Source organism: Pseudonaja textilis, chromosome 2, assembly GCF_049901715.1.
Source record: "Pseudonaja textilis isolate UNSWEBS1 chromosome 2, rPseTex1.2, whole genome shotgun sequence".
Taxonomy (NCBI): domain Eukaryota; kingdom Metazoa; phylum Chordata; class Lepidosauria; order Squamata; family Elapidae; genus Pseudonaja; species Pseudonaja textilis.
In genome coordinates this window covers 175693467-175707592 of record NC_141991.1, presented here as the reverse complement: position 1 = coordinate 175707592, position 14126 = coordinate 175693467, and the positions used below count along the sequence as shown (strand labels likewise).

Sequence of the window (14126 nt, the reverse complement as noted above, 5' to 3'; positions counted from 1 at the left end):
TTAATCTTTTATTAGGTGAATTAAACTGAGCTCTAATTCTGTTCATAGCAGCCACTATATTAATAGTTAATTAAAAGTTTCAAGGATAAAATTATTGTTTCAGTTTTACATTGTCTGTCTTGCCCTAGGTCTCCCTTGAGAGGATAGAGACAAACCCATCAGCTTCTTTTAAAAGGTTATTACAGATAATTCTTTACAGTCTAAAACAACAACTTAAAAAATATATAAAGCCAATTCTTTATACCCAATGGTAATATTAATTTGCATTGGGGCAACTTTCAGAAATAAAATTTCCAGCATTATGGACGTCTCCAAGGTGTTCTCCAAGTTTTTGGATTGACTCTTCAACATGGAATCAAATCATTTTCAACTCCTACCTGAGGTAGGGCAAGAAGCAGTGGCTGGAAGTTTATCAGAGAGATCCACTCTGGAACTAAGGAGGAATTTCCTGACAGTGAGAACAATGGAACAGCTTGCCTCCATGAATCGTGGGTGGTCCATCAAATAGAAATTTTAAAGAAAAAAATTGGACTACCAATTGTCCAGAATGGCATAAGGACTCCTGCCTAGGTCAGGGAATTCAACCAGGCCCCTTCCAGTCCTATGATTCCAAAATCAACCATTCTCATGAACTACCTATATGGAATTAAAAACATTTTAAATGCAAGCAAGAATACAGCCTTTTGGCATTCACAAGAAAGAAATCACGGGCTAATTGGACTGGCAGGAACTGGGCTGTAAAGACCCCACATGAAGAGACATTACATAATCCTCAAAATGGAAGCCCACTGTAAGACGAACTATTCAGCAAAACAGAGATAACCCACTCTGTAGACTCTTCCAGCAACAGAATTACCAATTATTCCGAAAATGCTCATGTTCCTTTATTTATTTAATGTTTCTCCTTATGCAGGAAAAAAGTTGTTAGTCAATTCATGTACATACGCAACATCCAGATACAAAAATTCAATGCACTGAATTTAATGGGAGATCTTGCAACATTAGAAATCTTTCAACATAAAACAGTTTTGTCAAGTCAGCAGGGGTATTATAGTGTCAAATTTTCACACTTTAATCCAGGTATACAAAGCAGCATTATATAACAGCACAGATGCCCATATCTGGGCAACGGTGTTTTATAGTGCAATTGTTTTCAGAGGAAACTCCAAAGGCCACTTTTTCCCTCTCAAGTTTACAAATTTAACAAGGGACAAGTATCTAACCTCTAAATAAAATATTGTAAGTTGGTTTCTCACAGAGGCACGTTTTTTGTTAATAAAGGGAGGGGGGGAATCCCAAACTCTTTAAAATTACACTTTAGCTAAATTTCCACCCCCAGGTCTTCAACATAAGTAAAACAACATTTCTACTTGGAAACATCTGGCACAGCAGCTGCTGCAAACTTAGACTTTAGATTTCTCAATATTGAAGTTCTTGCTTCAAAAGTCTAGAGAGACTTAGCACTTTGACAATTGTCATGGCTTCTACAGAACACTCAAGGAAAAAAAGGCAACATTTGACAATCCTGCTTAGTACCAAAAAATAATAATAATGCTGCTGTTGCTGCTAGACAACAGAATCACAAAGATCTTGTATCTACATTCAGTCTTGTGGTTCTGCCTGGCAAACTCAATAGAAAGCTGTCTTCTATGATGTCAAATTCTTTTAAGTCCGTTTATCATACCTTACCATTTTTAAATTACAGATATTAAGAGGAGGTAATTTTTTTTAAAGGCAGTCCAATGACAAATTTTTTTTGGCTTATTTCAAATTCTTAAAATATCCTAGCAGCTCTAAAAGCAGGATGGGACACCAAGAACGGGATCCCACCATCCTTCTTGAGGTAACATGAAAATGAGAAGACAGTTATTTATGCTTTTGAATATCTGGGCAACAGCATGCAACAAACAAGCTTCAGATTCCTTTTCCTGAAACCTAGATTTTTAATCAAAGCTGGCAAAGAAGAAAAATGGACTCGGCAGCATTTCTTATTTCCAATTCCAGAGAAAGCAAACTTGTTGGGGACTAAGAGGACTTTATGTCTGAGAATCAAAGTTTCTCTAATTCTACTCAGGACCTATGCTTTGTTCTTTTGCATTTATAGTATAATCATACAGCACGAAAGCACTCCCTCCCAAAAGTTAAGGATTTCTGATTTTTTTACTGGAAAAATCATTCCAAGCTCAGATATGGGGTATTAGGATACAAATCTAAGACAATTATGAAGTTGCAGAGATTATGTCAGCTCTTACATCTGTATGATAATTGCTCATGCAACAATCAAGATGTATATAGATAAAAATTTGAGAATTTTTTAAAAAATCCCAAAATAATATTGGTTAATAAACTAACTCATCTGAAGGGTCCTGGGTGGCTTCAAAACTCACTGATGGTCTGATCCAATCTCACAAATACTACAGGAGTAGACCCCAAGTATATACAGTAGTTTACTTTCAAGGTCAGTTTTGTAGGTTCCCAAATTCCTACATAATATGTAAGAATTTCCATAAAGCAAGCAAGATGTCCTACCTAAAGGTCTTCAAAGACCACAATTTACTTAGCATGAAAAAAATCTATCACAAGTAATACATTGATTCCTAATACTTCCGCTTATCTGTTTAATATAACTCTACAAACCTAGCAGAAAACTGACTGTGATGTTATCCAAATTAACAATTTCACTAAGAAATCTTTATTAAAATCAGAGCAGATGCTGTTTTTTAGACAATTGCAAGAACAGATTTGATAGAACATTTATACTCTGATGTATGCAGTGTCAAAGCTTATAGTGAAAATCAAAAGAACTTTCTAGAAAGAAGATGCAAATGGCTGGGGCTGAGGCTAATAATGTTTTAGCAGCACAATCTTATTTTATTTAAGAATATTTTCCAAAATAAGTAAGTGGTTATTGTTGTGAGAGGGTTTAATTCAAGTATGAATTCTTGCATGGAAAATGTAGATTTAAAAAAAAATCCTTATGTAAGGTCTTACAAACCTAACTGCTCTATTCACCCTTATATCCAGACAATTAAAGTGCTTTCTTGTGTGCATTTTTATCCAGGAGAAATCACATGTTTTAATGCAGGAAGGCATAGTTTTTTTTTCTAAATCTTATACATTCTGTTTATATGAGATGAAGTGATAGTTATGGTCCAAAGCAACCAACACTGACTAGTGGCATTCCAAAATAAGAGGCAAACTAAGTCCCTTTAAGGGAGGCCTGTCCAACCCACGGCCCATGGACCATATGCAGCCTTGCACAGCTAATAATTCAGCCTCACGAGATCTTAAACTCTCAAAGGAAATTTGTTATCTATATACATTAACTGTTATATTTTATATGTGGCCCAAGACAATTTCAATTTCAAAAAAGGTTGGACCTCCATGCTTTAAGTTATTGGTAGGGCTATGAAGCTTGGGCTAAAAAATCCATGGTACTCACTAGTTGCAAAAAGAAAAAAGAAATACAAAACTCCTACTCTTTGCTGCCCTCTAATATTTCTGGCAACTTTGCTTTTTTGTACGATCATTAGTAATGATACAAATTATAATACTGCCATCGTAACATAATACCGGAAGTTGGCCCACATGAAATCCACACAAAGTTTGCTCTCTGGTGTTTTGCTATAATTTTCATTCATTAGATTCATATAATAAGGGCCATTTTTGTATAAACTAAAGATTCCCCCAAATCTTAAGTCACAAAACAAGATTCTCTTTCACAAACGAACAATTTCCCAAAATGTCCTTATGTAGCTTGGATATTTTTCACTTTCAAGGCTTGCATTTTAAATAAACTGCTTCATAGGTTGTTACTGTTGCTTTTAAGAAAAAAAAAAAAGGAAATAATGGGGAAGAGAATCAAGGTGTTCTTTATTTCAGCCAGGGAATTTATGCATGCTACAAAAATCATCTTTACTTTTCCTCTATGTAATACGGAGCTCATTGCACTTTTTAGTTTTTGCTTGCTTTGTTTCACGTGGCACTTGATTGGTATTCAATTCAATCAAGATTTTCTAAAGTTTTCTTTAATAAAGATGCTTTTTCTTGTAGTTCAGGCCTACTGTCCAAAGTCAGTGCTGTTAAAGAGCCAATGAGGACTCCTCTACTTTCAATGTTCAGGCTTTCCCACTGTTTGGATTCTACACAAGAAAAGGGGAAAAAAGAAGGATAATCGTTAACCTTTCTACTTGCACTTTCAGATAAAATTAGCTCTAAAAATGGGTTCTGATAATTAAAAAATATAATTTTAATCATTAACATGCTAATATTATTTGATAGTGTTAAAAAGACAGTTAATCTCCCCAGCATCAAATTTCAATTGATGAGAGATCCTCTCTGAATAATGCAACATCACTCTGCCTAATAATGATGAAAAAAGTAGCATATTTTTTATGTTCTATAACCCTTCATATCTTTGTTGTAGGACAGCTTCAGCCATTTTATAAACTTATAAATTGAAGTAAAAACTACAATCATTAAAAACTTTTGTTATAAGAGTACATGGAATCAAAGTTTTGGATGTAAAGGATCTAATGGGAAACAAACTTATATTAAAACATACATTCAAAGACACTTATATTAAACTATAATACATTCAATAATTAAATCATAAGAATCATGTTCTTTTCCTAAATATAGGCATAAAAGTCCATGTGAACTAAAGTGTTGGAAGAATGTTGAGGCACAAAGAATTTTTTTTTAAATTTACTCTTTCTCGATGAATCAATACCATTATCTCTTTAGGTGACTTGAGTCTCATACAGCATTTGAATAGAGATGTATCAAACATTTATAAGAGCCGTAGTGGCACAGTGGTTAGAATGTAATATTGCAGGCTAATTCCACCCACAGCCAGGAGTTTGATCCTGACCCGCTTAAGGGTCACTCAGCCTTCCATCCTTCCGAGGCTGGTAAAATGAGGACCCAGATTGTTGGGGGCAATATGCTGTCTCTATAAACCACTTAGAGAGGGCTGTAAAGCTCTGTGAAGCAGTATATAAGTCTAAGTGCTGTTGCTATTTTGTACGCAGCCTGATTCACCCACGTCAGATGGTTTTGGCTGCTCTATATTGAATTGAAATATACATGTTTCAGATATTTTGGATCATGTATGGGACAAAATGGCTGTCCATATTTTGCAGACAGACTGAAACACATAGATCCAAGCAGAAGTGGTTTGCAGCACAGATAAGAGAGACAAAAAGCCAAAACTGGCAAAAACATGTGTAGACATTGGCGGCAGAAGCAACAGCAGCAGCAGAAAGATCCTGGAAATTTCCCAGGGGAAAGACTGGCTGAAAAGAGAAGAGGTCGTGAAGTATACAGCTCTGCAGTAGTCTCCCTGGAAAATGATGCTGGAACCCTTCAAATTTCAGTTTGACCCAAATGTTCTGGAACTTGTTTCTGCCAAATTGCACTTAATACAAAATAGTTTGACTAGAACTTCTGAAACACGATGGATTTTTGTTTCGAGAAAAAAATATTATTTTCCATTTTGCATATATCTCTACTTTTCAACCGTAGCCTCAAAAGCAGGTAACACAATAACCTGGGTTATGCCCAAGCCCCTATCTAAAGGTTAGGACAGCATGCCTCACTGAGCCCAAAGCAAATTAAAGACCAGAGGATCCCGTTCCAGACTAGAATTAGAATCATTTATAACAGTTCACAGGTTTTGATCACTTTTGGCACTATGCAAAGCAGTACTTTAATGATCGATTCTTGAAATAATTGCTATTTTAAAAAGTTCATCTAGATCTTAGAGCAGTGGGCAAACTGAAGCAATTTTGCCAGGTGGCAAAGATTAGAAAGTCTACTGTCTTTCAGATGAATTTTTATGTTTTGTTTCTGATTGCCAATGTATCTGTAGTTTTCCAGATACAAGCAAGAGTAATGAAAAAATGTGTATATCCTGCATTTTTTTTTTCAAAGTACAATGCTGTGTTCCTTCCGAATTGAAATTTTCCTATTAATTAAATTTTCTGACATGGCATTATCTCAAATATGCAAAATGTATTCTTTTCAGAATATTAAATGTTTTAAAAGATTTAGTTGCAAAAGAAAATAAAAACAAGCATGACTATGTTGAGCAACTAATGTGCATCTTAAGTTACAAAACAGGAATCAAGTTGGCCAAAACTGTTCTTTAAAACAAAATGGGATATAATCCTGTCCATTCAGCCCTTGGATTTAAGGAATAGTCTTAATTTTCAGAACTGTAATTCTTACCTTCAAGTTTGGTGAGCAGCACCTCTATTACCGATAAAGCTTCAGTTCTTATGGAAGTGTAACTTTTATTCTCTAATGGAGAATAGAACGGTGAATATAAATTATGCATATAAAAAAATAGTTTTGCGCCATAAATACTAATATGAAGAATTTATACACCTTTGACAGTGGTACGCAGTATCTCAATTTTTACTTTCTCTTAACCCAGTTCTAGCATGGATTTATAAATGGATTATATTATTGGTAAGTAATATTGCTAAATTATTCTTCAAACTAACAGTGCTTTTTGAACAAATAAATTGATTTGTGTTGGAAATAAACTTGTAACAGTAAGTAACAATTGCATGTCTAGATGATTACCAGTGACTGGTTTATATATTATCCACCTAAAGTTAATTGCAATATAGATGATATTTCTGGTTTAAAGATCTGTCTGGTCTGGATCATTCTGTGTGTTTTCATAATGGTTTGGGAAGTATCAATCAAAGAGAAATTGGTGGCACTTAAGACAAAAACTGAATTTGACTTAATTTATAATTCACAGGTAATACAATTTAATGTATCAAATGTATTTAAAGGGACATTTAAGGTGACTCAGCGGCTAAGAAGCTGAGCTTGTCGATCAGAAAGGTTGGCAGTTTGGTGGTTAGAATCCCTAGTGCTGCGTAACGGAGTGAGCTCCCGTTACTTGTCCCAATTTCTGCCAACCTAGCAGTTCCAAAGCACATTAAAAATGCAAGTAGAAAAATAGGGACTACTTGGTGGGAAGGTATCAGCATTCCACGCACCTTCGGCATTTAGTCATGCCAGCCACATGACCACAGAGACGTCTTCGGACAGCGCTCTTTGGCTTAGAAACGAGATAAGCACAGCCACCTAGGGCTGGAAACGACTAACAACACATGTGCGGGAGAACCTTTACCTTTACTCATGTAATTTATTATCTTGTCTGCTCTCAATAATTCTCTTTTTGTCAGATTAATGATAAATAAGTAAAGCTTTTAAAATCTCTTGGGGACTGTACCCAAGCCTTTTGTAGGCTGCATCAAGCCCTGGCTTCTCAAATTATCCATCTCTATCCTAATATAAAAAAAGGAATAGCGGGTGCATACAGTCCTCTGCATCACTGAAGTTTTTGTTTAATGTTCTCTTTATATCTGCAGTATTAAATGCTATACAGGCAGAACCTTAAATTGTATCTCCCTACCTCTTCATTCTTTGTCATGGACAAATAGCTCTTGGTCTTTGTGGGCTGATCTCCCTATGTACACAGGTAATTCTTGACTTAGGATCACAACTGAATCCAAAATTTCTGTTGCTAAGCAACACAGTTAAGTGAATTTCGGCCCGTTTTACAATCTTTCTTGCCACAGTTGTAAAGTGAAAATGACTTCCCCATTGACCTTGCTTGTCAGAAGGTTGCAAAGGGTGATCAGACTGCAACTGTCATAAATATGAATGAGTTGCCAAGCGCCTGAATTTTAATCACGTGACCATGAGGACGCTGCAATGGTTGTAAGTGTGAAAAACAGGCATAAATCACTTTTTTTTAGTGCCTTTGAATAGTCACTAAATGAACTGTTGTAAGCCGAGGATTACCTTTACATAGACAGGAAGGAATATGACCTTGAGAGGGATGTGCAGGCTCAACTGCCAAGGCAACAAGGTTAAAACAATTTTTAAGCCAAGAGTGCCCAGGTAACCTGTTTGGTTTGTTTGGGAGCGGCTCAGAAAAGACCTTCCTGATCCTGAACTATAAGGAGGAGGAAGAGGTATTACAAAATCAGATTTGCAAGATTCTGCTATTTAGCCATTCTCAATAAAAATACGTAATAGGATACTCAATTTCATGGCTTGGTCCATCTAGTGTGCCTGACAATAAGTGAAACAGGGACAATCTTTCTCTCTTAGTTAAAAAGTTGGGAAGAAGCAGAATGATGGAATGCCAAACTTTCTTATATCTAATCCAATAAGCAGAGCATCCAAATAAGAAAACATCTTAAAGATATAATATGGATATACGCAAATCCTGCTCTGCTGGCCAAAGAAGCAATCATAATTCTTGATCAGTTGGCTGTCACAATGAATCTTTGGAAGGTTCTATTTAGTTAAATTTAGGTTTCAAACAATAAATGGTATTAGAGAACAGGGCAATTGTAGATTCTTATAGGATCATACAGGAATTACTACCAGCCTGGCATCAAGCAAATACTGTTTTGACGAGGGAATCAAGAAACACGAAAAGCACGAAATAGTCCATTCTCTCCTTTGTTTATTAAACGTTAGAACAAGTGGACAACAAAAGTACAAGACTGAAAAGATATTTACCTAGTGAATGAATGATGGAGGAACAGGTTTCCAACAATATTCTTGACAAAGCCTCGGGGTCAGAGTGTTCTGCTTCAAATAACAACAACCTATCAAATGGAAGAATATAAGCATCATTTTCCCCCCGCAAAGAACACATCTTAAAATTCCACCTGAGGGAGCTGCACTCATCTGAAGTCTTCCATGGGGCAATTGTAAATACCAAAGATGCTGCACACTCAGTTATCGGGTGAGCCTTGTGGAGATTGAAATGTCAATTCCACATTCATTGCTCCTTACTTAAAACATGCCAGTCAGTGGAAGTAGGTAGGGAGAAGAGGCAATGAGATCCACAAAGCTCAGGCAAAGGATTTTGAATCTGTTCCTCTCCACGTGCTACTGTGAGGGAGGAGTAAATGAACAAGAACAGAAGCAGCAGCTCCAGCATCCACAGGAAACTTACCCTTGGAAAAAAGCCTTCATAGCTTGGAGAACGCCGAGCTGTACTTTCCACGTACCAAGTCTCAGACGCTCACACATTAATCTGCATAGCTCTTGTCGATAGCAGCCTTTTAAAAAAAGAGAGAGATCAAAATATAGAACAACTCTCAATGCTCAGTTACAGGGAAGCCTTAGAAGATCTGATAATGGCACCTGGTTTGTTTTAAAGGGGACAGCAGCCAGACTCACTTTCCTGTCATTCTGGGTGTTGGTTGCCTCCTCTTCTGACTTCCATTTTCTCAGTCCCTCATCCTTGCCACCCATCTATGTTCTAGAGGGCACTCTCCCAAATGAATCTTCATATTATTTTCCAAGCAGATTTATTGTTCCCAGTAGCTTAAATAAATATAGCTTCAAAGAAAACTAAGGAACAGGAACCTAAGAACAAAGGACAAAATTGGCCTTCTCCCTTAAAATAGTCAGTTTCTAATCTTTCCCTTTTTGCTGCTGCTGTTCTGAAATTTAAAAAACTGCTCATCCCACTTATTACAATCCTTATAGTGTTAAATCATAAGACGTTAAGAAAGTTAACCTTAAAAAATACAAAGCAAAAGAACTGCAACAAAAACAACAATACAATGAAATTATGCCCTTCCTCTCCTATGAGCTCTTACAAAAACTAAAGATGAAATAGTTAAAATTACTGGAATTAGACCTACATTGTGTGTCTGAGTTTTTAGGCCAGGCTTTGCCTAAGCTTTCAAAGGCACAGAGGAGAGCTTCAACTTGGAGTTCTTTCTCATTTTCGTTTTCATCCTCATCATCGTGTGATGAATTTTTTCCTACATTCTCAGGACAATTCTGCAATGCAATCAGAGGGTGTGAAATTTGAAAGGGAAAAAGCAAGCACGAGAAAAAAAAAGACGGTTTAGCTTTTAGACTTCCCTTTTTTACAACCATCATGTCAGCAGTTTGATTAAATTATTTTACATTTTGTTAGTAACAAAGAACTCAGAGTGATATACTGAAATGTAAAACATTTTATTTACATGAAAGCTAATCATGGCATCTGTACTGCAGGAGATCAAACCTGCAAAATTTAATTGGCATACTGATATAATAATGATTTAAATCCAATAGTTGATGGCAGGGACCATTTCTTTAATCTCACAGTTCAGCCAAGAAGTCGCTCTAGCCATACTTGCCTCATAAGGAGACAGATCCCAAGATAATGTACGCTTCACAAAACGTTTTTACAATTTTAGGCTCTCAATTACCTCCACTGAGAAGAAAGTCAGTAAAAGAAATAAAAAAACTAGTAGTCAATGTATTAAAAAATAAAATTTTATGGAACTCTACTAAGATAGAAGTATCCCCCAAACCTACGTGATTAAGAAAGTTGAAAACAGCCTTTCTGCTATAGGTGCATTAGCTGATATTAGCTGACATCTGCCCTATCTTTATTAAGGACTTGTAACCCATTTGAAAGCAGCATCCTTCAAAGAGGAAGGTGAGAGTTATAAAGGGGAGGGGGGAGTAATTCAGTTGATTGTTCTCCAAAGAAAGATATAGGATTGAGACGCTCTTCAAAAACAAGAAGTACAAAGGCATTAACAATTTCTGGCTTCCTCCAGTTAGCAGGAAGTTCATATGAGGCCTTTCTTCTAAATGGCAATAGCACTTAGATTTGTATACTGCCTCACAGTGCTTTACAGCCTCTCTAAATGATTTATAGAGTCAGCATAATTGCCCCAACAATCTGGGTCCTTATTTTACTGACTTCGGAAGGAAGGAAGGCTGAGTCAACTTTGAGCCGGTCAGGATCAAACTGTTGGCAGTTGGCAGAATTGGCCTGCAATACTGCATTCTAACCACTGTGACATATATCATCATAGCACCAGTTGGTAATGCTGTAAATTATTAGTATAAAAATTCTAAGGAGATTGGTAGTTCTTCTTTGGTCAGACTGAACATAGTAAAAAGTAAGAATGAGCAGCAAACTAAGTTGTGTTTCTGCTTTGACCTCAATGGAGGAATCTTATTAGTTCAGCCTAGTTCAGCTTGAGATGTCCTCTCCTCTTTTCATAACATATAAATTAATCTCAGCCAGATTTACAAAGGTTTTTATATGGATTACATAGAACAATTCACAGAAGTAACAATTCAAAAAAATGTTCTATTTTTAGCGATGCTATTATTCAAATCTAAAGAGGGCTAAAAGATCACCTTCTTTATTACTGGAAAGATTATGTCTGTCAGTTCCTGGAACCTATTTTCTTGGGTAGCCTTAAGCACATCAGCCATACACCGGAGTGCCACAATCTTGTACCGTAGGTTTTCTTTGCGGCATTCTTTCAGCATTGCCTGTACGACATCATCAACACTGGGCTGGTTGGGCAAAGGCTTGTGCAGTTCCACACTAAAATCATTAAAGGATGAACAGGACACGACTGATCAATGTGTCTCCTTGATATTACACCGAGCCTCTTAATTTAGCTCAACCTAAGTATATATCTTGAAAAATGTGCACATTTCCTTTGCTCTAGGTAAGTAAAACCTGTCATATGACTGTATAGATAACTTGGAATTTTGTTTTATCGTAAAATGCTTTGAATTTTTGAAAAAAAACCAGCTGGAAATCATACAGTTTGCAATTTTATTCTTCTTCTAATGAACAAAAGCTTCTCCATATTTCATTTATACCCATGTATACTCAGCAACTATATATCTTTTCCAATTCATATCCCACAACTGCACCATCAAGCCCAAAGGAAAAGCAGCACTGATTTTTAACAACTAATATTTCCTTGACTATAATTTTCAGGAAAAAATATCTTAAGGGAAAAATCCAAAAAAAACAGGAGAAATAATTTGATCAGCAGCAAAAAAAAAAAATCACTAATATATTGACATTGGGAGAAAAAAGGGGAAAAAGGTGTGAAAGAATAACTAGAATGAAATGTGCTAAAAAGTGCATGTCCACTGGCACACAGATCTGCATGGCAATGTTTTGTTTTGAGTACCAAGTGAAATAACCCAAACACACATTTACTGTGGAATTAGCAGTGAATGTTGGGACAAATCTTGCCAAGATTTACTTGCAGATACATTCCCTCATTCATCCTTTTTATTTAATATCCAAAGGGGGGAGAGGGATGCTTAAGAGTCAGTTTTTGATTCTTTGGATTTGACTGAAGAAGTCCTTTCAGCTTTCTGGAAGGGGGCTTTGGAAGTGGTTTGCCATTGCTTCCTTCCTAGGGCTGGGCGAGAGGAACCCAGTTGGGGTTGTGCCTAAGGAAGGATGATGGACGCATTGGTCTCCCAGTTAACCACTACATCATACTCAATTTCATTTTCATTTGTCCTATCAATTACTAAAAATCTTCTAGTTCACTTCTTTTGAAATAATTTTAAAAATACTTCCACAATATTTTTAGAAAGTAAGAGACTGTAGTAGTAGTAGTACCTAAAGTCCCCAGTACTTCTCCAGGAATCAATGAGGAAATTCATCTCACCCCAAACTGTTTATACAGAGAAGAACTTTCAGACAAAGAAATGAAAATATTTTTACCTGCATGAACAGACGACACTGGCAATGGCTTTTAACAGCTCTTCCTAAAAACATTATAAACAACATAAGAGATACATTTTAGTATGTGACTTCTATATTGTCCCCATAAAAATTTACAAATGCCTTGTCAAATATGCAAGTTACATCTTGTATGAACATTTGGTTGTGAATTATAATGATATCCCAGTTGGGCAAAAGATCTGAAAGAACAAAATATATATACACGACAGCAGAGCTTGACTTATATCACTCTAATGCCAAACAGCTATTCCTTCTATGGTAAATTTGTTTTTCACCAATTGGCCTCACAGAATTTCATTTTAAAATCAAACACGAACTAGCATATCAATGATTCTGCAAACGCAGATCCATTAAACTCACAAATGTATACCCCCAGCAAATTAGAGTTTATTTGACAACATCAGGCAAATTTTATTCATTTATCAAATGTATATACCTCCCAGCTCACCTAAGTGACTTCTGGACAGTTTATAAAATAAAAGCCGTTCAGCCAATTACAGGCAGTCATGAAAAAGGAAATGCAAAGAATTGCAGCATTTTTTAAAAAGGCCCATTTCTAAACCATGAAACAACCCACTGCATCAGTCAGTGCTTTTTACCTTTCCAGCCCATGTTCTTCCAGGCAGTCCTTGCAACAGTGCCGTGAGCACCATGCCTAAGTGTGGAGGTACCAGAGCGCCAGTCTGCTTTGCTATGGATGCCATGGTAGCTGCTCCTTGCGCTTTCATCTTCCAGGACGGAGACTGCAAAGCTTTCTGAGTTACTGTAATCAATTCCTCCATATAGAGCCTAATGCCACCGTAGGTACCTATGATTCAAGACACACAGTGCTTGCTGGAATGCATAAGAGAACCACCACCGCTGACGGATATTAATATGGGTAGTCCTTACTTAACAGTGGCAATTGGGCCTGGGATTTTTAACGCTAAGGGACGTGGTTAAAAAAGTGTGACGTCACGTGGCTGTGGAACATAGCGGTGGCAATCCTGGAAGTTCCTATTGCCATCATTAAGCAAGGACTGAGGATTATTAATGGGGAAGCAGGCCGGAGGACAGGGGCCTACCAGGGAGTAAGGCATGGGAGAGTGCTGCTTTGCTAGGGTGAGTAGAGTGTATGCAGGTTGGAGAGAGAGAGAGTGCTGCTGCACCATGTGAGGGCATGAGGGCTGAGGAAGGGTGCTGCTGCCCTGTGAGTGGGCACTGTGGCACCATGCAAGGGCACCATTGCAGTGGTGGGATTCAAAAATTTTTACTACCGGTTCTGTGGGTGTGGCTTGGTGGGCGTGGCAGGGGAAGGATACTGTAAAATCTCCAGTCAGAGGGGATATTTGCCGGTTCTCCAAGGTACTCAAATTTTCTGCTACCGGTTCTCCAGAACTGGTCAGAACCTGCTGAACACCATCTCTGCGCACCACGGCAGGGGAGGGTTTGCCTGGGATCTCATAATCTGCAGCAGGGCTCCTTGGGAGGACAAGTGGTAGGAGTAACTTGCAACCTAACCTCCCCTGCTAGCTTCCCCGCTGACTTTGCGTGTGTAAAGCTGGCGGGGAAAGTT

The 14126-nt window shown here is 37.2% G+C and overlaps 1 protein-coding gene across 4 annotated transcripts in view; it reads right to left on the bottom strand.

The window, feature by feature from the left end:
• Positions 1-869: 869 nt before the first annotated feature.
• The window catches only part of ECPAS (Ecm29 proteasome adaptor and scaffold), a 68362-nt gene continuing 55105 nt past the window's right edge, over positions 870-14126 (bottom strand). For all 4 annotated transcript variants that reach the window (XM_087926526.1, XM_087926527.1, XM_087926524.1 and 1 more), the window contains 8 exons: positions 13171-13379; positions 12551-12594; positions 11206-11398; positions 9699-9840; positions 9002-9107; positions 8560-8648; positions 6232-6303; positions 870-4142 (listed from right to left, as the gene is read on the bottom strand). In XM_087926526.1, coding sequence (XP_087782652.1) covers positions 4003-4142; positions 6232-6303; positions 8560-8648; positions 9002-9107; positions 9699-9840; positions 11206-11398; positions 12551-12594; positions 13171-13379 — 995 coding nt within the window. In that variant the 3' untranslated portion in view covers positions 870-4002. The remainder of the gene's footprint in view (positions 4143-6231; positions 6304-8559; positions 8649-9001; positions 9108-9698; positions 9841-11205; positions 11399-12550; positions 12595-13170; positions 13380-14126) is intronic.